The sequence below is a fragment of the Platalea leucorodia genome (genome assembly GCF_965183815.1).
Source record: "Platalea leucorodia genome assembly, chromosome: 9".
Lineage (NCBI taxonomy): Eukaryota > Metazoa > Chordata > Aves > Pelecaniformes > Threskiornithidae > Platalea > Platalea leucorodia.
In genome coordinates, this window is record NC_138831.1 from 43,408,489 (window position 1) to 43,436,263 (window position 27,775).

At 45.9% G+C, this 27,775-nt stretch overlaps 1 protein-coding gene across 7 annotated transcripts in view; it reads left to right on the plus strand.

Annotated features, from left to right (window-relative positions):
* NTRK3 (neurotrophic receptor tyrosine kinase 3) overlaps positions 1-27,775 on the plus strand; it is a gene marked incomplete at both ends in the record, with an annotated part of 217,974 nt that overhangs the window by 141,499 nt on the left and 48,700 nt on the right. The window contains one exon of one of the 7 annotated variants that reach the window (XM_082321703.1): positions 4,574-5,063. The exons of the other annotated variants lie outside the window; for them this stretch is intronic. Coding sequence (XP_082177829.1) covers positions 4,574-4,692 — 119 coding nt within the window. Of the gene's footprint in view, positions 1-4,573; positions 5,064-27,775 lie in introns of those variants that run through there. 7 annotated transcript variants of the gene reach the window in all.

The following is a 27,775-nucleotide window of genomic DNA, read 5'->3' on the forward strand; positions in this document are numbered from 1 at the left end:
GAAGCATCAGGGAGAACCTCATGGTGTGCTTCTACTGAGTTTCTGTGACACGCTTTGCTGTGACAAGTGAGGCCCTAGGCTGGGTTGCATCTCGCCCTGCTATATGTTGGGGCGGGGAGGGAGAAAAAAGAGGTTTTTGTATCATAGCCCTGCAGATGAACCCATCCATGACAGGAAACCTGGATTGCTGTGTTGCTTTCCCCTCAGATATAGACATATCAGTCTGGACTTTGACTAGATGGATGGCTGTTTCCTTTGCTCTGGATGCGGGCCAGGCTTGATGGTTTTCATGCCTTCTTTGTTTCTATTCATACTTCATATCTGTGCATAGAGAAAGATAAAATGTAGACTGTTGTTGGAGTCTCCTATTGCTTTTCCTTTATATCATAAATTCTGCTGTAACATAGAAGCGAGATCAAAGCTCCGTTGCCTAACGTGGGCTGTGTGGATAGCAGTGTTATGTTTGGCCAACTCGTTGCCCCTAATTTGCTATTTTTGTTTAGCCCATTTTTGCCAGGCGTTACATGGCATCCGTTGCTTTTCTCATCTGTTCCCACAGCAATTTATGCTGCTGTTTTAGAAGCAGTTTCCATCCCTGGGTTTCAAAACTGGGCTGCACCACTCCTAGTGTGGCAGATGGGGCTGCCGTGAGGAGTTGTGCATTGTTTTCTGCGTTGTTCCCTTGCCTCCCCGTGTCACATCCTCTGCTGCTCTTCTCGGGTGACCTGGAGCAGCCTCAGATCTCAAAAGCCCTAGAAGCATGGTATATTTGAATGGTTGCAATTTTACCAGAAGGCAAACAGTGAAGGTGAGGTGAAATTATCTGGTCTGTCTCCTTAGTCTTGTTCTCAGTCAGTGGAGGAAAGGTGTTCCTTTCAGGGGTCTGTCTGTAGGTTGGATTGGGTACATGCATGGGGCAGAGTGGCTGAGACCCACTAGCCAGGGTGTTGGGAAATGCAAGACAGCTCTGGAGGACTAAGTGGATGGCCAGGGTTGAGGACAAAAACTGATTGCATGGTTCGGTTGACTTCAATTTTCTTGTCCTTTCATTGCCACATCCTTCCAGCCTGCTTAGAGAAATGCCCCATCTGCCCCCTCCATCTCAAGCCGTTAGAGCTGCACAGCAAATCTGAGCTCATTCCTCCTTCCCTGTTCTCCAACACTCTCCATACATTTATTCCACTACCATACCATGGCTATTAGTAGAGACAGTATCATGTTTTAATTTAAAAAGTGGTCTCACCAGAACAGGGAGAAGCACAAAGTTTAATCTGTCAGACCCTTCCCAATTTTGTAGGTCTTTGGAGATGCTTTTGATTTGAATCTACAGGGTGGGTTTTTTTACCTCCTTACTATATTGAGGCTTGTATATTGGAGTTTCCCTCCAAATCTACAACCAATGTCAAAGATAGTACTTTTCCTCCCATTTTCCAGCTAGCACTGACAAATGTGAAACTCCACAAAAGAGATTGTTTTTAAAATTTCCCCATGTCCTCCTAAGAAGGTGAACACTTTTCTTTCTCTTTTTTTTTTTTTTCCTTTTGGAAAAAAAAAGTAAAAAAAAAAAAAAAGTAAATCAAATCCCCACATTCTTTAAGATATTTCCAAGCTAGTTTTTCAGGAGCTAATAGCTTTGATAGTAGAAAGAGGACATTTGTCATAGCAGCATCCAAACTCTGAACCTGTTGAGATTCACCCATTTTAACCCAGGACATCCCAGTGAACATCATCCATCTCACATCTGACAGAGAAGACATAAACCTAGCAAGACCCTTGTTGGTTTCTGCTCCATACAAGAGAATGGGGTTGAAGGTAGCAGTACAGTATGGGAGACAGTAGTGAGGAAAGACAGAAAATCAGTCAGGAGAGAAGCATGTTTTTTTTCAGATTCTTTGGGGACTTTAATAAATCAAGAGAGGATGCCAAAATGACCAATGCTGCGCTGCTTTCCCAAGTCAGCGGTATGTGTGTTCAGCCCCTAAGCTTCAGAAACGTAGGCTGTTCTCCTGCCACGTTCCTCATCGTCCCTCAGTAGTGACTGCATGTCAGTTATGGGGTAACCCCTACTGCAGTCCCATTCTGCAAAGACCCTGCTGTCACTGGAGATCCTTGCAGCTGGGATTCACAGCATAGCACTGATGACAAAGAGTAAAGCCCTCGATGTCCCCAGCCTTAAGTCTTGCTGATCTTTCACATGTCCTTTTGCTGAGGCTGTGTGTCCCCAGTGGGTTTTAGGTCTGTTGGATGTGGTCCGGCAGAAGTGGAATTGCCTTAATTTAGCAGAACTAAGAAATGCAAAGAAAATAAAGCAGACAGGAGTGCTCCTTGGAGATACTTGGTATTGTTGAGTATAGACTTTCCCAGCCATCCTTTGGTGGCCATAAAATATATTTATATTATGAAAAACAAAACACGATAAATAGTGACGTTCAGGGATGCCATGTTTATTTGTCTCCCAGTGACTCTGATAAGAAATGGACTTAGTTTACATACACATTTCCAAGCATCAGCACTTTAAACTCTGCTTTGGCTCTGAGAGTTGAGCTAGGCTCTTTCTCACTACTAATAATATTTCAACACTTGGAATTTGCCTATGAATTTTGTTTATGACACATGAACTGAAGCTGAGCCTGGCTTACTCTCCCATGTGGATCAGCCCTTCAGGGCCACAGAGAGTAACAGATCGTTTTCCCCAAACAAGTTTAAGCAGTTCCAAACCAAACAAACAGCTCTTGTCTGCACCCTCAGGTTCATCAAAAGCGGCATGCGTTTGATGAGCAGATGGAATAAGATAGTTCAGGGAAGAAATATAAATAGATATAAAGGAAAAAATAGAAAGAAGAAATAGGGAAAAAAAAAAAAAATCTTCTGGCTGGTGTAGATTCAGTGTGAGAAACTTTCTGTTCCTAGCCTAGTGGAAAGCACCTTTCCTATTGAGATCAATTCACAAGGGCATCCAAGCTGCTCCATGCTGCTCTAGTGGTGCCAGACTTGGGCTAACTTACCTGATCTCTTGAGGATCCTGTGACTGTATGAGGAGCAGGAGCATTTTCCAGACCTTAGAGCAATTGTGTAGCTAAGAAATCCCAGTCATTTTCTTGGAAAAACCCTTTGGGCCCATGAGAAGTTGGGACAGGTTAGAGCAATCCCCAGGATTCTGCCATGCATGTCTTGGTCCTGGCAACTCAATGGATCTGTATTGGGGATTTCTGTAAGCTGGTGTAGAAGCCTCTTATGTCCACATACTTGATCTGAGCTAGGAGCAACTTCACTGCAGTCTTAGCAGCTGCCTTCAATGACCTATGCCTATTCCTGCCATGCCTCTTTCCAGTCTATTAGGATGGCCTCAGTTGCAGAAATACAATTCCAAACAGGTGTCTGAGAAAGTAATGTAAAAAATTATGAGCTGACGCCTGAAGACAAATGCATGGGTCTTTTCTGCAAGAACTTGCAGGACTTAACACAAAAGATGATAGAAAAGAGAAGTTCAACTCAGGAAGAAGGGAAATGTAGGCTAAACATCAGGATGTGTTTTGACAGTGAACCAGAATGTGTCCTCCTTCAGTCAGACCTTGAGGGAGAGGTCTGTGGGACTGGATGTCTCAGCAGAAGGATTCCCTCCTGGAGTTCCCATCCAGCGCTCCACAACAAGATTGCTCCCTCCAGTCTAGAGAACTGTTCTCTGACAAGTCCTGAATATTTGCATTTATTTAGCTTTAGAGAATAATGTTCATCTTTAATAGTAATTAACATCTGATAATTTCTACATTAGAAACATGCTAGTAGTGGGTTTCCCTGGCTGGGACATCCCAAGGCAGGGGCATTATGAAGAGATGGTTAATACAGCCCTTAAAAATGTTATATTTGCCCAATAAGTTTGTTGGGACTGAAGGAAGGAGCATGCCTATGTTCTCTGCTCCACTTATTTTTCCTTTTCATCTGGCCAATATTTCTGGCAAATCCTAAACCTTCAAATTACTTTTAAAGAGGTGGAGTTGTGCAAGGGGAAGATGCCTCCAGTGTGCAGGTTTTGGTGTAGATAGGACAGGTAGGGCTATGGAAGCCTATGGGGTTATGAGAGTCAGGTTTCCCCAGCCTTGCAATGGTACCCTTTGGCTTCAGAAATGTTAAGCCAGACTAAATAAATCATGACAAAAAAGTAGACATAGGAAGGATTCTCCATTTTCCTCACTCCCTGCCTAGGGGAAAGATGGATTAGGTAGGAATTAGGACTTCTCCATCCCTGATTAGTGGGAACCTCTGGAAGAGAGTTGTTCCCGGTTCTCTGTCCAGACTGCTTGCATGCCTCTTGTCCTTGGAGCACTTGTACCTGCACGCATCACGTGAAAAGATTGCCTGCTCTTTATGGAAAGACAGAGCGAAGTTGCCCTGCCCAGAGAGGGCTTTTTGGCTTTAATTTAATGGCAGCCGTTTGCTGGTTATTCATTTGGTTCTTTTTTAATAATTACATGTGTGTCGATATCTCTCTCTTTTTTTCTAGTTTTGCTCTTTTTTGTTTTTTCGTTTACTTTATTTTGCTTTTTTCTTTTTTCTGTTTTTTTTTCCCCTTTAGGTTTCAGAGAAATTATGTTGAATCCAATAAGCCTCCCTGGACATTCCAAACCTCTTAACCAAGGCATTTATGTTGAGGATGTCAGTGTTTATTTCAGCAAAGGACGTCATGGCTTTTAAAAACTCCTTAAAAGTCCCTGTTCTGATGTCAAGTTTATAGGCTGTGCCCTCAAAATGGTGGGAAGCAGTAAGCGTGGTCTGTATGGATTGAGGTCTCCTCCTAATAGGACTCTACAGCCCTGCCTGTACACACGTTAAAGCCAACTGAAACTGTGGTTTTCTGTCACCAGATAACAGGGTTGTTCTTTTCCTCCAATGGTCGCTGTGTTCGTTAAATATTCCTGCAAGGCACAACAGCAGCAATGAGAGCAAATAAAGAGAATTAAAACCCAATTGAAAGGAGTCATCCTAATAACACAGTAAATAATTGTACTTTTGCTTTAAAATAAAACACAAAACAAAACCAACCAAGCCAACCAAACTGACATCTTTAGTCATGTCCTCCCTGCTTGGAGTTTTCCTTGTAAGCTTGTGTCTTCGCAACACCCAGTGAATGCCGCCATCACCTCTTACGTGGCACCGCCATGGGAGGTCTCCCAGAGCGAGCCGAGGCGGGGAGCCTGGAAGAAACTAAAGCAGAATGAAGACTTGTGGTAAGAACAAAGGCAGCCCTGCTCCCAGTTCTTGCACAGAAAAATAATGTTGGAAGGAATAATAATGGAAAGAAAAAAAAAATCTTACTTCTCTGACAGGAAGAGAATGTGGTTATCTTTTGAAGTGCACATACTCTAGGAGGCTTTTTTGTTTGTCTGTCTGTCTGTGTGTGTTAGAGCAGCTTGTTGGATCTGACTATATCATTGTCGTACTCTGGTCTCTCCCTGCTGCTTGAATGATGAGCTTTATCTGAGGAGTTGCCTGGACTTCCTGCATGGATGGAGAATCCATAGTGCAGGAGGGTCTGTGTCCTTGCCAGGACTAGGGCAGTAAGCAAAGTTGAAAAGCATATCAGACGCACGCAGGTCCCAGTTGCTGGGCCTTTTCCAGCCCCCTTTAGCTCTCCCCTGTATTCCCACCCAACTAGAGATTGATTGTAACCCAGTCACGTACCCAGAACCATCAGCTCGAGGCAGACTGACGGAAGGGGAGGAAAAATAAGTATTCTGTTGCTTCTTCTCTGGCATAAACAGGAATATCAATCCTGTTCTCTGGCCAATATTCGTATTCTCTCCCCCTCTCCCATCCCACTTTTGTCTTACTTCATCCAAAGCCTCTCAGATGGAAAAGTAAACCCTTTGGTCCTGTCCTCAAGAGAAGCCAGCTGCCCTTGCGGCAACTTGCAGGGCTTTCCTTGGACTCTCTGGATGTCACGTGTACGGGAAATACAGATTTGCTCACACATATCAATGCTAACCTATAAGCAAGGCAGATTTTCCCTAGAGGAAAAAAAACCTTCCAAAAGGTTCAGGTGTGGCCAGATCCTTTTCTGAGAGGAGTATTGAACCAGGAGCTTGCTCACCAGCCACTGAGCTTTGCTTGCCTTCTTGGTGGCCCGAGACGACCTTATCACATCAGGGATGTCTCTAAATCACCAGCCCTGAAGGGTCACTGCCACTGGAAAGAGTCACGGTCCCCCTTCACCAGAACTGGGCAGAAGCCTTAGAATGGGATGTTCTGCTTCATCCTGCCGTTACGGGTGCCCTGCATGAACCACCCTGGAGATTGCCAGGAGGTTTTATTATCAGCTTTCCTATAGGGATGTCCCTGGGAATATTCCATTCTCTTGCTTCTCCTCCTGGTTCACTCACATAAAAAGATAAAGTGCAATAGAAGAGTACAGGAGAAATGGTAGCAGATTGCTTTAAGTTAACGGACATGCCTTAGGGGGGCATCTGCATTAGGACGAGGAGGCCTGGCTCAGGTTGGATGGCTTCAGAAACCATGACCAAAACTCCCAACAATGTTTCCTGCCCGCATCGGAGCTGGAAATGCAAGAGGTGCACCGCCAGAGAGGACCTGCGGCCATGTGTTATTGACACCTCAATTCTGCAGATTCACAGAGTGAGGAGGAGCTTCGCCAAGAGTGTGAATCACTGGGTGCTTGTCTGAACTGAATTTTCCCATCTCCTGGAAGTCGCCCACCTGACCTGGGGATGTCTTGTCCGTCTGAACTGTCTCCTCTCCCTAGCACTGTTCAGGGGACTCTGCTCTCAACTGTGTGTATCAGTCGTAGAGATACATCCGTGGGCCTGGACCAGAAGCCTATATCCAAACAACCTAGCAGAGGAAGGGTTGAATTTTACAGCTCAGGTCCATCTCTGCTTAGAAGAAATCCTCTGGACCATACAGCATAATTTAAAGCAGTTCTCCCCACTGTGATCGATGTCTCAATTTGTTTAACACCAATTAAAGTCTCTGGTTCCTTACTGCTGAAAACAAAAACCAGTCATGGCCGTTTGCGATTGGTGGCTTTAAGTAGCAAGTCTAAGGATGGGGTTTTTTTAAAATTTTATTTTATTTTTAATTATTGTAAATCATTACCTCATTTTCTGTCAATGAGACTCCTCCATCTTTGAGCATTCTTATCTTGCCATAACTATCATCCTGTGCTAATGGGAAATGGGACGGTCCCTTTTCACAGAGACTATAGGGGTGTTCAATGTCTAGTTTCTTAATAAACACTTTATTTTCTAACGAAACAGCTGCATCAGGTCTCTTCTTTGAAGACAAAATAAATAAACATTCAGAATGACACATCCTATAGCCTACTTCTTCATGAGATTGTCCATGTGTGGGGAGTCTGGTTTGTTTGCTTCTTCGGGGTGGTGTGGAGGGTGGGATTTACAGTTGTGATGTGAACATTGCTCAGGTGTAGCTCTTGCTTCTCTCACTTTCATCAGGCACAAAGATGTTTTCTTGCCTGAGAGCTTAGCTGCTGATGATCTCAGTTGACAACCTGTTGGTTTTTGTAGCTCAAAATGGTCATATTCTCAGGGACAAGGTGGTACTGCTGGGAGATGGTGTCAGGATTTGCCAAGACAAGTTTCCACACTTAGTAGAAGGCGCTTTATTAGGAGTCTTATCTCTCAGGGAGCTTGACACTAAAAGATTGTTCTGGCTGCAGTGCTCTTGTTTCAGAACATGCTGTTGCTGCAGGTCTCCCTGCTTGGCTGTGCAAATTGCTCTCCTGTTGGGTGTTAGACTGTTGTCTCTTCATCAGGGACAATTAGCTTCCTATTAAGCTAGTGAGGATGTGTGTGATGTAGAGGCGGTGGGGTACAAGCGAGTGCTGCACTCGGGTTCCTCATCAGGAGTTCATGTAAGGATGGTTGGTTGCTCCAGGAGGAGAGAGGAGCCACTCTGCAGCATGTGGGGCTTGGCATGAGGATGTGTCTTAGTGGCTGTGTCTTAGTATTGTTAATGGGAGATGTCATTTATGTGACCTAAAGCTGCTGTGCCAACCTGCAAGTGACTGTGGGTATGAGGCTGGGAGTGTGTTTGAGCTGATATTGGTGGAAGGTGCTGGAACCCTCTTAGAAAACCTGGTGAGAGTTTTGATGAGCAAAACAGAAACATGTTTTCCAGCATCCTTCTGTTCCTATAACTTCCTGGCATGACTTTCAAGCAAATGTCTCAAAATGATGCTATGAGTGAATTTCTGCATGCTATTCCCTTCTAACAAGTATGCCTCTAGAAGTGATTGGGTGCTGTGGTTCACAACATTAGGTGATGGCTGAGATCTTTATCTTTCCAGGGATGTCTGTGATGCATGAGACAAATGGTTGTCTCCTGACATATAACCTTACACATGAGATGGGCAGCTGAGCTGCATCACATTTCATCCCTATTTCCCTCTCCTTTTTGAGGTGTGGGAAACAAATATGGATGTTGGAAGTTCTGCCTTTTCCTCCCACTACTCCAGGGTCTGTTATCGAGTTTCACAGCCCAGAAACATTGCAAACAGGGTTGATTAACCAACTACTTAGGCTGCTTGTATGGTCAGCCTTAGTCCACCTTGCTTTGTATTTCAGGGCAACCGATTCCTTACCTATGAGTTCCCACAATGTTTTTGCTGCTGCCAGTTCCTAAGGAGATAGCTTAAGTATGCCCGTGGGCTCTGACATGCATTGCAGAGGGGTTGGGCACTTGTTTCTTCTTGTGCTTGCTTCTTGGTTGCCTCTGTTGCCTCTGTGTTGCCTTCACCCATGTGAAGTTTCCATGCTCTTTGAGGCAGCTGGACCATGAGTTGATACTGCTGACTTGCTCTCCCTTCCCACACTGGCTTCAAATGGTTCTTGAGCTGTTTACAGAGCTTATTACTGAAGGAGCTTGGGGTACTGGTTTAGTAGGGTGCAGGCAGTGGTACATATCAGCTCCTCCTGAAAATCACAACCCTGCCTTCCTGGTTCTTGTAGAGCGTGAAGCCTGCATGTGAACAAGCAGAGAAGTTTTATTTCCTTGTGTTTTGACTCTAAAAAGATGGAGTCACATTTCTTTTAGTTCATGCCTGGATGAGTGTGATGGGCACGGTATGATTCTGGCAGAATACCTCTCTGCATGATGGAAACAACACGTGGCCCAGTGGGACCTTGGTTTGGACTTTCTGCAGGCAAATGTTTGATGTGTGTGATGCTGTAGGTCGCGATTGGGGTACACTGAATCTCCGTAGCTGTTTATCCAAGTTGTACAGGATGAGTCTTGATGGGTTTGCTGCTCTTTTGTTTATTTAGATGTGTTTTTAAGGAGTCAGCCCTTCTTCCTGAAGAGGCTGGAGCTTCTTCAAAGGTGGTGGTTTTCTCTACCACCAGGTCTTTGGCTTTTCCAGCATTTGGCTTTTTCTGTGGCCAGGGTGGTGGGGCAGAAGTGCAGGAGCTGTGGAGAGTCGGAGGAAGGTGCTTCTGTTGTTTCAGCAAACTGCAGCAGTGCATCACTGCTCGGCTCTGATTTGTACCCAGAACAAGCTGCAGATCCTGAGGGTTAAGCCCTGGTATTAGCAGAGGATAAAGATGCCTAGACACAGTAGTAAAACTAAAAACCACAGGGTTGGAGGAGCAGCAGGAAGAAAGCATGCAAGAAATCAATGCCGGGTGACTTCATCTTTGCTTAATGTTTTGAAGCGCTTCTGGTGTGGTTTATGCAATACGTCAAAGAGTCCTTATTAACTGTGTATTTACCAATGCCTGCAGACCCTGCTTGATTGGCAGAAAAGTTTAACAAGCTGCGGGAAAGGGCATATAGCCGCTTTGAAGGAGAAAGAGTGTGATAGGAGACACACAGCTGGAAGAGGTGCTTTACCTGGTGAAGCAATACAATATCTTCCTCTTCTGTTCTGGTGCATTTTGCTTTGCCTGTATCTTTTGTGGTTTCCCTGATGTGTCCCCACACCCCGCACTCTCCTCATGACAGGCAGGATCCTTGGTGGTGCCAGCATGTGGTCTGATGCCACAGAGCATCAGCCGCCGGCCCCACATCTCCAATGGCCTGAGCTTATTCTGCCACAGGGGTGCACTGCAGGCTGTAGGACATCCTACCCTGTGTCCACACCATGGGGGATCACGTAGATACTGCTTTGCCTTGACCCCTAAAAAACAACATAGGAAACCCAATGGTAAAAATAAGGTAATTTGCCCAATGTGCCTTCCTTTGTGTTTCTTGTAAACTGAGATGTGGGGAAGACACAGAGCTTAGTGGTGCAAATACGATGCCTTTCTGCTTCTGCTGGGAGCTCAATTTGGTTGTGTCCGTTCCTGGCATTGTTCTTCACTTCTGGATTTCACCTCCTTGGATGCACGGTTGGAGTTTTGGGGGTTGTTTTTCCATCTTCCTTATTGTGATTTGATAATTGGTTTCCAGAGAAGTGGTAAGTGCCTGTTCTTACTGAAATCAGTACAGAAATTCAAAAGACTGTTAACTGAGCTTTTACCAGACAGCACTTTGAGGTGGAGTTCAGGCTTTGAGCTTGTCAAATTAAGAGCTAGAATAAATCCCAACCCACACTCCCAGCCCCAGTAAATAAATGTGGGATGATTCCTTTGCTAAGTGAAGATGATGGTCTCTCCAGCAGTAAAGCAGAGTGCAAGTACAAGACAATTACATTTGAACTTTGATTTTAATTTTGAACTTGTGAGTGTAACTGCTGACTAATCAGCAGGAATAAATTTTGCTTGTTCTCTACAAAGTGGAGGGATTCGTTCCAAGCACTGGTTAAACGATTTGCTCTGTTAGTGAGTCATTTGTGACCTGTGCCCGATTCCTGCAGTTGAGTTGACTTTTTGTAAGGATTTGCGTATGATTTCAGACTATTTGGCCTTTTTCCTCCAAGGGTTTGCTTTAAATATACATGTTGTGTGACTGGCTGACTGGTGCTGCTTTTGCTCTCAGGTTGGGTGAGTGAGTGTTTGAGACAGGCAGCCAGAAATGTAATATGCAGAGATGCTCTTCAGTTATCTGGTATTTGGGGTTGTCCACAACCCCATGTTTCTGTTGCATATCTTGGGGCTGGTACCACCCCACCAAGTCTGTCTGCAGGCAAGAAAAACTGCTGTTCCCCAGTCCTTTGGAGTAGTTAAGAGCTTGTTTTCAGAGCAAGTAGCCTTCATGGCTCCAGCCTGAATTTTGGGAGCAGCCTGTGTCTGATCTGTATGTGGGTCTCCATCCACTGATTGCAGCACAGCTGCTGCTGGAGGTCAGCCTCCTTCACGAGAAGTCAGAAAGAACCAGATTGGAGTCGCCTTAGGCTCGGACAACTGCCAGGATGTCTGAATAAGATAATCACGGCCAGGTCATCATTATCTTAAGTGAGTCAGAGATGTGTCCAGGCTGTTTATTAAGATAATTGGGAGAGGGAGGGAGGGAGGGATGTTTGCAGTCTGTGGACTAGACTGGTGAGATGGTGGAGTGTATTGCAACATCTGACACAAGAGAGGAGCTCATGGTCTTGCAAGTTGATGTTCTGTATGTGTCCTGGTCCTGCTGGGATTCAGTCCCTGGTGCCAACAGCAGGGATGTAAGGTGGCATCATGATAATGCAGTATGCACGTCTCAAACACCATCAATGTGAGCTCATCTAGCCAGGCTAAAGAGTTGTACCTCTGCCCAGATTTCCTCATGAGGCCTTGTTGCTTGGTAATTTTAGAGATATTCTGGATCAACAGAGCATTTGGGTTTGCTGCATCAGTGCCAAGCAATATTTGGGGATGACAGGAGCAGCGGTGCACAGTCACTCTTTCCTTGGTAGTTCCTGGTCCAGTCCCCTGCAGACTGCTGAAGGTGGCTGCAGGTTTGCTTTGTGTTTCCTGAGATGCATTTGTTCATCAAATGGTGCCAGAGGGGGTTGCAAGTTTAAGAGTGTTTAAGCTCCAGTCATACACTCAGCGCTGCTAGAACAGCTCCAGAGGTACACGTCCCCCAAAGCCGTCACATCTCATGGTACACAGATGTTGCAGGCGACTGAGAAAGGACTCGCTTAAAGATAGGTAAGTGTAATTTTTCTCCTTTTAGGGAGCTATTGTGTGTAATATGCTGAATTCAGACCTCTAGCAGGAATTATTTTGATGGATCTGCTCTAAATGCATGAAGGATAACTGACTGTATTAGATAGTATCAGTGGGAAACTGTCAGTCCCTGCTCAGGAACTAGCAGGGGCTCTTCTGGCTGGAAATGCTGCAGATCTGGTGCTATGTGAAAGCTGAAAACCAGAAGAGCCAAGTGCTGCTGGAGACTGGGGTTAACCCCCACCATTGCTCCTCTTTGACCGCCCAGATCAGGGCTGGCGGCTGGGAGATGCAGCTGGGGTGCCAGCAGGTATGGCAGCGCTGTGGGAGGTGTTCAGCACGGCTGTTCGCTCCTTTAGAAAGCTCGGGAGCACAGAACTGCAAGGCTGGCGACTTGATGGTAGCACCAGTCTATCATTTTCACCGGCAATAAGCAAAAAAGGCTCTGGTGTGCCTCAACCCTTCTGTCTGGTGCCAGCAGAGCGTGCGTTTCAGATGGATCGCCTCTTTTTTGGCCACATGAAACACTTAGCACTCAATCCCAACAGAAGATCTGTAGCCGCGGCTTCAGAAGAAGGCAGCAAAGTCCCTGACAGTGCATCTTGGATGAAAATACTGTCCTGTGACTAGACTGAAAGTTCAGTTTAATCCTGTTAACCTCAAAGGGGACTCCTGGGAGTTGAGTACTGTTCTGCGTAGGTCCTTAAGCTCCTCTGCATGGCTGTAATGCATGAAGCATCTAATCTTGTGCCAAATTTCCTTCCCTGAATTCAGTGGTGCTGGCCTGAGCCTCAAAGAAAATGGGCAGATTGATATCAATAGCAGTCTTACAAGAGAAGGAGAATATCTTTTGCCAAAAAAACAGAGTCACCCGTAGGAAATTAAGAAGACTCCTGAGCATAAAAGATATCACCAGGTACACCCAAGTGGGTAAGGATCGACAATGTCCCTTCTAAGGAAGAAGATCTCTAAGACTCCAAAGAGCAAGGAATTGTGGTGATCATGAGCTGTAGATACAGCATAGACTGAAACCTGGATCTTTGATCCTGAAAGGACCACTGAAAACAAGTGGGCTGCACAGGAATATATTTGGGTGACCTCTTGAAAGGATGGTTCAACCTTTTGGGGCATGTCTGTGCCATTAGTTTATGGCACTGTGAAGTTCAGGTTTGCTGACTACCTGCATTGTGGACCTGCCAGCATGGGGAGGGAGGCATCCCATAGCTTGCTGGACAAGAGCCATGGAGGACTTTGCTATCGAGCCTGCCCTGTCTGAGACCTCTCCATCTCTTGCCTGTGCTTTTGCCTGTGCTCCCTTCTGAGTAAAGATGGATCCTTATGGGCTTGGAGCTTTCACCAGATCTTACCCAGGCCCATGCTTAGGTTCCCCAACAAGAAATCAGAGGAAGACCACTTCTTCGGTTGGAAAGGAGGTTACTTTGATATAACATCCTTGGAATTGCCTGAAGTGATGTTCTTGTCTGGAGAAGTAAGTAGATGTTTGCTGATCATGGTGCAGGGGTGTGTGTATGTTTGTGTTTGTATGTACAGTAGGAATTGAATATTGATGGTGGAAAGGTGGTGTTGGATTTCCAAGGGAAGAGACACAATCATTAAATGTGATCTACTGCCCAAGGCAGAGAACTGGAAATCAGGATGATAAAGTCCTCAGTGGATTAGGCTGTGACATAGAGGTAAGTTTTTGCTGCAGTTTCCCCATCTGTAATCCTGCATAAATGATTTAAGTCCCTCGCAGTGCACTGGTGGCATTTGTACACTCCGGCTGCCAGGGATGGATGAGAAGAGCCTGACTCTGAGCTAATCCTGGGTGTGATTCAAGAAGGCAATTCTTGAGACCCTCAGCAGCAAACACCGTCCTGTGTTGTAGAGACTGAGCTGGGGTCTACAGCAGAGCTGAGCTTCAAGCTCAGAACAGCTTCTGGGTCTGGAAAGAAGCAGGGAGCCACACGGGTCCTTTCCCAAGGGACATCCCAGCCCAAGTGCAGGCATTTCAGATGCTGCTCCCTGCTCCCTCACAACCCCCTGAATAAAGACTCTTTGTTCTAGGAGATATAGATTATATATATTTTAAGGCTCCATGAATCATTTATAGCCCAAAGATGAAACTAAGCATCAGAGCTAAGGAAGGGCTGAGAGTGTGAGATGAGGAACCTTCCATTATTTATTGTACTAAATCTTGACCTGGTAACACCTTCTCCTTGCAATCCTGGCTTTGCTTTGGGAAGCCCTCTTTTGTCCTAAAAATCTGAAGTACTCTCCTACTTTCAGTAGATAATTGTAGCAAGAACCTAATCAGCTGCTTCCCTTGTCATGCAGCTTGATGGCTGGCCTTTAAAGGAGTGAAGGATATCTCCTAGTAAGTGTGTGAGAGCACAGCGGGGCTGCTGGGAAAAGCATGGACACTTTGGCTTGGATGGAGAATGAAAAAGTCCTAGGTATGCTCCGGGGTCAAGCAGGGTTGAAGGGTTACACTGGGTCTGGCAAACAGCAGCAGGGGAAAATATAATTGAATGGTTTGGAAAGAGAGGCTGCCTGCTTTCTGACTGAGCCAGGCACTTTCGGGCTCAGTGTGGCACAAGCCAGCTGTGAATAAGGGCTCCTGCTCATTTGTGGTCACTTGGTCAGCATGAAATGAGCTTGTGGGTGTCAGCCTCATTCCTGTTAGCCAGATGTCCATAGCACAGAAAATGTCTATGGTTTCTGGGGTGGGGGCTGATGCCAATGACTAAATCCAGAGCGTGGCTGAATGGCTGTGGTTTGGGGTGTCCTGACCTCTTGGCAGAAAGAAATGTTCGACATAACCAGTCTGAATAGCACTAGAACTCATAGTCAGAAAAATGAAAACACTGATGGAAGAGAGGTGGTTTGTTTGTTTGTTTGTTTTTTCTTTGTGTTTTTTTGGTTTGATTCTGTAATCTAAGAGAAGGCTGGAAGTTGAGCTTTCATTTTATAAAATCATAGTTTTCTTTGTTATTTCAGTTGTATTGAAGTAAAAATCCAGGTGCTGCTCGTCCTGATTAAATAGCAAAATGTTGTACCACAACAGCAGGAAAGAATCATGTTGCTTTGTTACTGCCTTTTTAATTACTGTGACCAATTCATTGGCAAGAGTAATAATATTATTGCTAAGGGCTGGAGATACCTTCCTTTTCCATTGCTATATGGCCCCAGGGCTTGTAAGATGCAACTTTGGCAGTGAGGTGAGATAAAGAGAACTTCAATTATTTGCTGCTCTTCATTTGTGCCAGCACAAGAGTTTATGAGGCCACGGTGTAACCCGGGTGTCTAGTATGATCCAAGTTAAATATAGCCCCGCTTCCACCCCTGGTCCCTCAAAGGTTATTTTTCACCCAGAACACTTCAGGGCACTGCTTTGCCAAACAACAGCAACAGAACGAGGGAGGGGGAAGCCAGTGGTGGGGTGGGGATGGGAGGAAGCCAAACACTCAAGCAGGTTTCACCATCAGAGCTGGCAGCTGATAGTTTGCAGCAAGCAAGCGCTGTGACACGCAAGAAGGCTGATGCAAAAACTGGGAGAGAAATAATTTGGAAATATGTGCTTTTTCTGAAGTTTTTATTTTTTTATAGAGAAACCTTTCAGGCCCCTTTTTAATTCATGATAAAGAACGGGTTGAAAAGAAGGAGAGGGCAAATGAAGATAGTGAGGCTTGCTAACTTCCTTTAAAGTTGGAAGGTCACCTTTAAAAATGGATGAATGCAGCGTTTGGAGGAAGCTCCAAGGCAGCAGGCCTGGGGTTCAGCACTAGAATAGGAGGCAGAACAAAGATGAAAGGAAGAATCCAGTGGGGATCTAGGAATAGCTGCAGAGCTGCAAGTGCCCATGGTGGAGCTGGGTGGAGGCAGTGTTTAAGGGAGCTTCTCTGCCCGCTCTCTGAAAGCTGCTGTTGTGCATGGTGATGTGCTGGGGAAAATTAAGTCAGGTGCTGGACAGCCAGCTGGACTGTGTAGGAGAGCATGGATTGATCGTATTCTTGTAGGTGTAAACTGGAATTTGGGATAAAATTAAGGCACTGCCTGCCGATTCTGCATTCAAGGGTGCTGAGTAACCCTAGAGATGTCTTGCCTGCTCTGGTTGTGTTAGCGCTGACTTCCCCCTTTCCTGGGACCCCTCAGGGGGTCAGAAAGGGGTGATCACAGCATGAGTCCTGGTAATGACTCGCTGGACAGAAAACTTTTGGGCTGTGTTTTGGATAATTTCCTGGCTCTCAGTACTTTGGTCCCCTTCGTGAACCGGTGAAAGTCAAGGTAAAAACACTGTGTTGTATGTGAGTATATTCCCCTCACCACACCCCATCCAAATCAACATACTGGAGGCTCAGATACTGCCAAATGCTTGACGCTCCTGTGTTACCTGGCTCAGAAACAGTTTTTAGGTATTTCCTCCCGAGAATACCCAAAAGATGAGACATTGCAAGGAAAGAAGCCCGACATTTGAAAAGGTAAACCCCCAAGTGCTTTCTTCCCCATGCTCCCAGTGCCTGCCCTTCCCACCTTTCCTTGGAAACCACTGGACGCAGCCTGGGAACCACTTGATTGTGGAAGGAGCACATGGCAGCTCTTTCCTCTTCTCTAACCAGATCAGGCATATCCTCAGGAAGCTTCATACAGTCTCTAGTCCAACAGGTTCCAGGTTTGGTCCCCAAATAAAGGGCCTGGGCAAGCACAGAGAAACACATTTCCCCACCCACCCGTCCACCCAAGGATGAGGGGTGAGATTGCTCCTGTGAAATCATTGTGTAGTGAGTTGAGAGGACAGGATTGCAAAGGAGAAAGGACTCCTATGAATCTACAGTTAGTCTGTAAAGCTTTGGGATCTGCTGAGAAATGCTGTCTACCTCGTGTTTTGTCCTGCTCTGTTGCTTCCCTTTTTCTCTGTCTGTCCTATTTAAAGGTTTTTAGAGCACTTTTCCAATCAATAGTCAATAAGACTTGCTGAGGGTATAGTTTGGAGGCCATTTTCAGGAAGAGAAACTGAGGCAACTGTGTTGCCTTCCTCAGACTGATGCAGTTCCTGCAGAAGCACATGGGAGTGCATGACCAGACAAGGAACAGGATCCTTGGGGAAGTATGGGGACTGTGACCAGAGAAACTTGTGACCCTGGCACTGGTCTCAGCTGTGTCTGCCCTGGCCAGAAGCTCCCTATGACAGGGAATGAAATGATAGTTCTTAAGGGTTCACCTAGGAACTGAACTCATTTCATATTTGAGCACTTGCCTGTCTTTCCCACTGGGCCAAGGTGCGGGGACATCAGGCACATGCTATCTATTGCTTATTAAGTGGTTTAACAAGCCCAGCTAATTACAATGTACTCAAGGATTTTGTAGCTTATGAAAGCGGTCCCTGTTTGTTTGTGTCAGTGCTTTAATACATTAATACACCAATTAAACCTTGGGATGTGTGCGTGCTCACACAGCTTAACATACAGGAAGGCATGTTGATGCCTTTCATATCAACTGGGGCTTCTCCGGCTGTTTCAGCTTCAGCTCTGAAGGGATGTTTGTGGTTTTACGCTCAACCTTGTCACTGAAGGGACACGCATCCTCTACATAAAAACATAATTTGCCCCCCCCAGAAGTATGTTATTTTACAAGACTCTGGCAGACACAGGCACTCTCTGTCTTTAAGGTTTCCTTCTCTCAGACAGGCCTGGGAGAGTTTCTCTGTCTTTATTTCCATCTCGGTGCTGATGATACAGGCAATTTGTGCATGAAAGTGTTGTCTTGTCTCCCTCAATTAGTCCCGAGGGGTCACCAGTTGGAGAGTGCTGTCTGCAACATTTGCACTTGTTTGCAAAGGGCCCAGCGCATTCGTTAAGCCACACGGGTAATGAGCGATAATCCGTGCACAAGGCACCCGGCATGAGTCAGTGCAGGGATGGGGCTGGAGCGGGCAGCGAGGGTCAGAGGTAAAAGCCTCCTTCAGTGCACTTACAGTTCAGTGAAAAGAAGCAATCATGGGGGGGAGGAGAAGGAGAAATGACAGATTAAAGGAAATTGAGCAGCTGTAATAAACACACTTGAAATTGAAGAGCATCTAGGATGCAGTGATTATATTCCCTGTGGAGCTGAAGTGCTGAGGAGGGTCTGGAGAAAGGGCAGCTGTACAAAACCACTGGCCTTTCGGCGAGCAGGCTTACAGGGAATGCAAAATGAGTTGAAGAAAGCTGGCTGCGCTTTAATGCAGGTCTTTAAGATACAGTTGGGAAGGCTGTCCTAAACATTCAGTCTAGTAAAAATAAAGAAAAATAAAGAAGGGATGAAAGGACTGATGTACACCAGGCTGGCTAAGCAAGAGAGAGAGACCGTGATGGGGCACTGCTGAAGTATCACAGTGAAAGGAGAGGGGAGGAAGAAGAAAGCAGGAGAAAAAACGGGGACGGAAAGCAGCAGCTGTATGGGATGCTGAGGGTGTATTTCAGACAAGGTGCTTTTGCACATAAGTATCTCTGAGAGACAACAAAACTGGCCTCACAGCAAGGAGGGGTTTGGAGTTTTGAGGAGAACAGTGAGCTGGTGTGGAGGATATGGAGGAGAAAGTGCTTATCTTGAGAGTGATATATGGAGAACATAGACTGGCAACAGAGAATGAAAGCTGGCTTTTATCAGTAACAAGAGGAGAGAAGGATTATTAAATACTTCTCATCTGCCAAAATTGCATCCAACTTTATAGAGGATGAAGAGAAAGGTCTTCCATATCAGTGGCCAGCTGTTCAAGGGCATGGGACAAGGTGAGCATCCTCTGCAGATGGAGAACACACCTGTGGGCATGCACATGACTCGCCAAGATCTTCACTGACATTTTAAATTGCCTGTCTAAAATGGGGCAGATGGATGAGAGTTGGAATGTGGGTGGACATAATGGGGACAAGAGACAGACCGGTAAGTTTAATGTTTGCTCTGGGAAATTCTTGGAAGTCTTCTTAAACTTTAAGGGATGTTGTGGGAGAACACCTGGAAAAGCAATGCTCTGTGAAGGCCAAACTTATGTAGCTTGAAGTAGTGGGAGGTCACACTCAACTAATCTGCTGGTATTCCCCAAGGGAATCTAACTGCCACTATATATAAAGGAAATTCAGTGGATATAGTACACTGAGATTTTCAGCAAGTGTTTGACAAGGACCAGCGTCAGAGATTAATGACTGGGGGTAGAAGTATCGGTGTAGGATTTAAAATAAGAGCCTGTGTAGAAATCCACCCTAGGAGCATGAGACAGAAAGGAGCTATTGCTAAAAGTGTTTCCAATTGGAAAGAAGTTGAAAGTGATCTGTCCTGGAGGTCAGTCTTAATCATCTGTGTTTTTCATAATGTCTGCTAACGATCCACAAGGAAACACTGAAAGCAGGAGCCAGAGTCGTCCCTGCTGTAACACCATGGACACAAGTGATTTTTCACCAGCACTGACTATGGCCAAGGTCCCAAGCATGCCCAGTGCTTCTCCTGGTTTGGGGTGTGTTGGAGAGAGGAATCCCAAGTGACAGAAGAGAACCAGAGAGAGAAAGAGGACCTCTTTTACCCTCCTGTGATACTGTGAGCAGCACTGGGAATATACCCACACCGGAGGAGACGTGGCATGGGGAGACTGCAATTTCTGCAATGGAGACACAGCACTGTCTGGGAAGAAAGGATAAATGAAGCAAGTTGGACAGCATAGGAATCTCCCTTCATTGAACTCCTTCCAGAAATGAAGATGTGATTTTGAACAGCTCGGTAATTATTTTTTCCTTCATTATTTTTTAATTTTGTCTGTTTTCTCTACAATTCCGGTTTCTAGTCTGGAGACCTTGGATGACTGGATGTGAGCTCTGTTTGCAGGAGAAGCGCAGTCTGGCTGTGTAAATGCAAGAAGTCTGAGTGAAGTTTTGAACTTTGGGTGCTCATCTGCACTCAGATATTGATCTGGGTAGGTTTGCCTATTACCTGCTTGAAAAATCTCTGCCCTGGGAAAAGGTTAAGGGACTTGATTTAAACTCTGATTGATAAAGAAGAGACATCAAGGTGACCTTTATAATACAAGCTGAATTTAGGGTCACTTTCCAAGCTCAGATTGCAATAATGAAACAGGATTTGCAGGCAGACCTGATGGATTAGATTAGTGGAAACTGACTTCTGATTTTTCCATGTTACCATCCCAGTATCTGATGCCCTCCAACTAAGACAAATCAGGAAAGCAACATATATACTCTTGTTCAAGACATTTTCCAATTAAATGAGACCTGTCCTAGGCTAGTGAGGAGAAACAGCTAATGGCGTATTGGAGATCTTTCCACCATTATACCCTACTCCGTGCTCTCCAGCATCACCCATGTATATTCACCTACAAATTGCTATTGCCAGCTTTGGGAGGTCCTTTTTATGCCTCTGCATCCTCAGCTAACTGCAAACCATTATTTCCCTTTCCCTCCTTTCTCAGCAATCTTGCTCATTTTGGTCCTTCCCACTAGCAGTATGTTCTTGCTGTAAAACTCCGGTATACACATTTAAATTTAAGCTGTTAAGCCATATATGAGAGATATATATATATATAATCTTGTTTTTGTAGCTGAAGATCCTAGTAGGTTGCCTTCCTCATGTGTCTTGAATACCAACTTAGCAATCATCCAGTCCTCACACATAGTTCAGTTAAAGCTGAACATGCACCTTTTCACCATCTGCAATTAATCATGTCTTCTGAGGCTACCAGCACTGCAGAATGTTTTCTCGAATCTCACCAGGGCCCTTAAGAAGAATTAACTGGGTATTTTTCCCCTGGTGCAGACATTGATGTTTTGCCACAGGAGATAAGTGTAGGATTTTTTTTTCCCCTCTTGCATGCAGTGAAGTTTTTGATGTTTTTCTGTGAAAATTCACCCCAACCATCTGGCTCATAATGGCGTGAGACATTGCTGAAAGATGACAGACAGACAAATGGACAAATATACAGTGTTTTATTACCCCATGTTCTCCCCATGCTGGGAATGTCAGAGACAATAAACCAAGACGGATTCTCATTTATAATCATAATAAAGGCAGGACACGGCAGTGGTACAATAAAGCAGTACCATCAGGGAAGGAAGGGCAGTGTCCTAACAAGAGCATGTTGTTCCTTAAACAGTCCTGAACTCTTTGTGATGAGGGATTTCCAAAGCCGTGCCCAAGGAGAACTTTTTCTGGTTCACTTCTCGCTCCTCAAAGCGCTCTCTCTCTGCCAAGGAGAGGAAGGTGGAGTTGGCACCACAGTGCCTCCTCTCAGCCACTGTCTGTGAAATGAGTCGGATCCCACCATGGAGCAGCTCCGGAGTCGACGCATGGCTGAGCCGCTGCCTTTCAGAGGTCCTCTTCTGCAGGATGGACTTGGGATACTGGTGGGCTCCTTTCTCTCGTCTAGAACTGCCCTGCGGTTACCCTGCTCATTTTTCAGCAGTGAGGGGGACCTGAGAGGAAAGGTGGATATCTCTTTGTGTGAAGCATCACAGGAGCACCAGTCCAATATTCATTGCATCCTACTTGTGACTCAGATATAGACCAAAGGAGTACAGGAAGCCCCAACTATGCACAGACCTGGAGAGCTAAATGAGGACCAGCTGCTATCCCCATCAGATTAGCTAATTCCTTTGTATGATCTGTCCTTCTCTTTATTCCTTGCTGCATAATTTGCTGCCGCATAACAATTGCCGAAATCACGCAAACCACAGTAATCTTAGAGCCCAGCAGGCAGACCTGTCTCATGTTACTCCTCCTTCAGGGGTTTCCTTCTGCAGGAGAAGTTGGCAAGATGAAAAAAGGGATGGGGTTGTGCACACAGAACAAGTAGGGAGAAAGCCAAGGAAACCTCAAGCAGAAACAAAGAAGGAGCAAGGTCCATTCGGGGTGTTAGGAAAACATGAGTCTGAGGGAACACCTCATCAAGCCATAGATGTAAGCGTACCTCCTGTGTCGATCCTGTGAGAAAGGGAGTTGGAGGAGGTGGGAAGGAAGGAGAGAGATGGAAATTGGGCAAATTGGAGAGAGGCTTTCTAATGAAATCATAACTTGAGCCTGAAATCTGTCTTTCAACACATCGTGTTTTTACTCCATATGGCCTCACTTCTGGAATTTTCTTGTTCCATGAGTTTGGCTGCCACTCATTTAATGACCACCAAAGGAAGTTGTTGGTGGGAGAATGACTGGGCATGGGGCAATAAAAGACATAGGTACCCAGAGATCCCAGAAGCAAAAAAAAAGGAAAAAAAAAAAAAAGCAGAAGATGCTGTTTTGTCCAAAACTGTGCTTTTCCTTTGTGATGATGGTGAGGCTGGCAACAATCAGAAGCATTTCCAACCTGCCTAGAGCTCTAGCTGGAAAATGCAGAAGAACAGGCCCTCTCACCAAATTTCCTTCTTTGAGACGGTCCAGAAATTCTGTCACAACAGATTTTTCTGAAAGTATTTTCACACTTCCACATCTGGAAGGAACCGTGCTTCTTCTAAAAATACTTCATTTTGCACCCAACTTTGGAGATAGTTCTTACTCTGTTCAGAGTGGGTTCCACATTACGGACCACAGCTGTAGTTCAGCACTCAAACCACTTACAAACCATACCTCTTTCTTTAATGCCACCCTTCTAATAGTCACATAGTACCAAGAACATATTCAATATATCTGGAATTTTTTAGCATTTATGGTGGGGGCACATTAAGATTGGAATCCGTTAGGAAGACAATGACAGCAGAGTCGGACTAGGCAGAAGCAGCATATGCCTGTGGCTAGATCCTTCAAACCATGGCTCAGGCCAGAGATGAACAACATCGAAACAGTAGTATCAAAATCCCCTAAATCCTCAAAATTGCAAGGAAAAGCTTAACACTGTGACCTGAACCCAGTGCTGCAATACCTGCCTGGGTGTGCAAGCAAACTGCGGCATGGCTTTGAGATTGACTGCTGGGACCAGGATGGCACCAGCGGGATGTGGCTGGCGAGGCCAAAAAGGGCAATGGGACCTCTGGGACCATGGGACGTCTGTCGGTCAGAGATGTACCCTGCTGTGGGGGTAAGTACTGGTTGGGCTGAGCTCTCCTGTTACCTGTTGGAGGGAGCACTGGGTGCTAGCAGCAGTGATGCACAGCACCTTTCATGTCTGCCTGTCACTCCGAGTGGGGATTGCAGTCTAATGAAAGCTGTTGCAAAGATGAGGGAGTTTTTTGGTGCTGCTCCCAAATTAAGGAGTGGGAGGAAGACCCAGCGCAGGGATGACAGTTGGGAGAAAGGCTAATGTCGTGGCATGAGCCAATTAACTCATCCCTGAGTAACATCCTTCTGCTGGAACGTTGCAGGGGTGCCAAAACCCAGAGGACAGCAAAGGTGAAAGCTCAGACTGACTTTACCGAGAGCAAATTCCTTCCTACAAAGGACCCAGCAGCTCTTTTCTGGCCTTGCAGCAGCTCAGCATGATTCACACGCAGCCAAGGAGGGGCTGCTGCCTGTGCCAGGTACTGGAGTCAGTCCCCATCTCTCTGCGGTGGAGCTTTGACTGGGGAAATACAAGGCTCGACGCTACCTGAAAGCAGGCGCTGCTGGGCTTCTGGCCCTGCTGGAGCAGTCAAAGCCATGGCAGCGAATTCACACGTTGGGGGAGCCGATAGCCAAGAGCATCTGAGACCTCGGGGGCAGAAGGTAAGCCTCTGTGTTCCTGGTGGGAGACGGTCTCAAAACTGCGAGGCTGCTGCTGAGACCCAGTCACTTCCAGCTTTCTTGTGCTTATCCATCTCGGCAATAGGATGCTGTTAAGTGTCTGATTACTGCGTTGTTAAAGCCTTAAGCCTGAAATCTGATTACTGCGTGGTCCCTCGAGGGGCAGCCAGTCCTCCTGTCAGTCCTCCTCCATCCCTCCACCAGTAATCCCTCCCTTCCCTTGGAAAAATAATAAAAAAGAAAGACAAGTGATATCTGTCTGCAGCAGTGCTTTCCAATCAAGTGAAAACTAGCTGGAAAATCAAATCAGCTGGTAAGTTCCTGCAAAACACAACTCTATCTCTTTAAATCTCCCCTTTTGAAGGGATGAACTGAACAGCAATAGCTGCTGATGTAAAACAAACCATTATTCCTCCTATCTCCTCTCCAAGCCCCTTCCCTGCAGACGCATGAGTCTGAGGGAGGCAGATGCTCTCTGAAGACTATTTTCCTCTGTTAAATAAATTCACTTTCAAATAATGTGTAATTAAATGTGTGGTATTGAATTAATGTTTTATTCTGAGTGCTTTGGCAGCAGGGGACCTAGGGGCCTGGCTGGTGGAAAGAAAACACGTTCACCAGAAAGACTCCCTTCCCCTCTCTCTTTCCCTTTTCCTCCCACCCTGCCAAGAATCCCAGTCCTTGTTTCCAAGAGCTGCTGGAGTGTACTAGTGAGTCGGTGAGGATGATCCTTTGTGTAAGGTCCTTTTTATGATACATTGCCATGGGGCTCTGGGGCATTTCACCCAGTGCAAAGACCTCTGCAGCCCACTCCAGTCCCTCCTCTATCTGCCTCCTGCTGGGCTTAGTCTTCCTCCTCAGAAGAGCCCAGTTGTGTATTTAACCCTTGTATACAGAAGGCAGAGCCCGAGTGTCCCCTTGGGATGTGAAGTTGGTGCTGGATGTCTAAGGAGACAGACTGCTGAAGCTGGAAAGGCAGTTTGGCTTTGCAGCCTAGTGTCAGCCAGAAATTATTTGAGAAGGTGCAGGACATGATGGGACTCATTGATTGGTTTTTAAGTCTTTTGTCTGGAATGTTAATAAGGTTTTGGTTCCATCAGCAGTATTTCGTGTTCCCCTGGGAGCCAGCTGAGGAGGAGTTGGTGCCTACAGAGGCGTGGGCAGGCATGGAGTGAACCTGCACCCAGGCTTTGTAGAGGTGACAGCAGCAAGGGGGACCAGGGTGTCTGTCCTAACCTGGGGGGATCTTGACATGTGCTTTGGGCACAGGCAGGTTGGGCAGAGGCAGAGACTGGGTTGGGGTACGACTGGGAACCTGTTTACATCTGTGTGCCTGATCCCTAACCCTGACCCCAGCAGCTGCAGGGAGCCTTGCAAGCATTAGATTTCTTTTGCGAAGTCTTCCAGGTCTCCATACTAAAGGATGTTTTAACCATTGACAACAGCATAGGTGAAGGGATTTACCTTGTTGGATCAAGGTACATACAACATCCAAGGATGTTGATATGATGAGCTCTTGCTTGAGTAATGTCAGTAAGTTGCAAATCTGCAGAAAGAGGAGGCGGTGAATGCTGCCTTAAAGGCAAGAGGCCACTGCTGTGCAAGGCCCAGATGTGCTGGAGGCTTCCTCTCTTTGTTGCTGTGGTCATTGTCAGACATTTGCTGGCGGTGATGCACAGGAGCCTTCCTCTTGCTGTAACTCCTTTGCTTTGGGATCTCGCCAGGATGGCTCTGCTTCTGCAGGACTATGTGGTGTTGTGCATCCCAGCTGAGACTGCTCAGCACCCAGTAGTCATGGGACACTTTATATTTATCTCTTCATAAAATAATTACTAACTGGTTAGTAGTCAGATTTATGGGGCTGAAATGAATGAGAAGAGCTTGAAATTACATTTTGTTTTTATAGGAGTGTCAGGTGGTTTAAGCTGGGATGGAAGTTTTTGCTTAAAAAGTGTTTGTGGGGTTGTGCCAAGCATGTTCTAACATTATTATTTTTCAGATTTTTTTCATGAAGAAATAAGAGTTTGATTTGGTTTGGGTTTAAGCTTTGGAGGTGTGTCACACCACGTAATGTCACCTGCTTCCAAATGGTTTTCAGCATGATGTGGTGAGGGAGTCTGGCAGGCTCTGGGCTTGTATCTGATGAGTTGTTGGTTTAAGGGGTGATTGTGCTTTGCCTTTCTGTCAGCACCTTTACACATGCGCACACACACACATACGCTCCCTTTACACTTACCTTTAGCTCGAGATCATTGGACCTGTAGACTGTTGCTGTCGGCGGTTGCTGTGTGGCTGATATGGGAGCTGGTGCTGCAGCAGAGATGCAGCAGCTCAAGTTACGGCAGCTCAGCGGGTGCTAATCCAGTCACTCCGTGCTGCTAATGAAATCACTCTGTGAAGCTTGAGGGCTGTTTTGCAGAAACGCTTCTCTCCCTCGAATTGAGGCTGGCTGGAGTTAGCTGGCAAGTGAAAGGCAGCCCTTTGGGTCAGGGCTTCCTCTCCACCTGCTATGGCAACAGCAAAAGCCGGAGGAGCTGATGATGTCCTAATTGCTGGCGGTATGCTTGGAAGTGGTGGATGTAAGGTATTTTCAAAGCATCAGAGATCTGGCTTGCAGAAGTTGCTCTTCTGTTCTCCTGTTTTCTTGAGCTTGATTACACTGAACGTCAGCTCCTGGTACAGATTGGTATTCCTGGATAATTTTTTTCACCCAGATAGTCCAGCTAAAAGCATCAAGGACTACTATTTTTTACCAAGGTCCAGTTAGCAGCATGTACTGCAGTAGCTCTGGGTCTGCTGGGTCAGCTGGGCAATAATGCCTCCTTCACATCTGGGACCTGCACTCATGCCTTGCGGCTGCTCCCAAAGAGTGAAGGGGATGGCAAGAAAATGCAAAGAACTGCAGAAACGTAAGGTCATTGTCTTTTGAGGTCTTTATGAAGGAGTATGATCATGACTGTTTGATTGCGTAATATATAGTCAGGCACCAGGGGCTGCCTGAAAGCAAGTTGCCAGCATCTTGGTAAGATACAAGACATGAAGAGAAGGCGTGAGGCCAATGACATATATTGGTTTGCTGGAGATCAAAAAGCCTGAGAAGGGATGCAAAGAAGGGGTAACACAGTAAAAGGGACAGCATCCTTTGCATTTCAGGTTGTTTCCATCAAGGTCAAAGGAGAGATGGATGGAAGATGTGAGAAAGTCTCAGTATATTTTTCTGTGTGGACACGCACAAATGTCTATTAGAGCTGTCATGCGGAATTAGTAAGATTGAAATACTGCTCCCAAAGTGAAGAGAAAGGTCTGAGTGAGGTGGTCTTGGGTCTTGTCCACAGGGCCCTCAAAGAAGTGAGTGGGAAGGACCTTGGTGCACCCATGTGTTGTAGCCCAGGTGGCTCAGCCAAGGACTGTGCCTGCTTCACAAAGTTCCCAGAGATTCAGATATGCTTTACATAAACCTCCATGATTCGGGGTCTCTTTGAAAGGACTGTCAGAACTGCTTGGTGCTTATAACCACGACTCTTTTGAAGCTGAGTCCTTGAAGGGTGTCTTAACAGAGGAACTTGGCAACGAACCAGCATCTGGGCACAGCGCCGAGCTGCCAAAGCGTGTATCTGTGTCTTTTCCCAGAGGTGGCTCATGTCAGAGCTGAGAGAGAAGCCACCAGAAGTGGAGGGCTACCTACTCGGAGTCCATACAGAGATAAGAAACAGCCTGTTTATGTCTCTATTTTTTTAACTTATGTGGGACTGATTCTCCCTTTGTTTACGTGTACTTCACAGCAGTCCCCAATTGAAATCAATATCCTTCATTGACTTTGATGGATTTGCACCAGGCCAGGAGGGAGACTCAGACTATGTGCAGCTAGCCTATGCATTATCTTCTCTCACTATGAGACAGGTCTGTGAGAGAATGACTTATCAGCCCTCCAGTGGCAAGGCTTTTTGATCTGGTCCTACCCGATCTGCACACTTTGCTCTCTATCAAGTACATTGGGTAACTCATCAACGTGTTCGGTTGACATC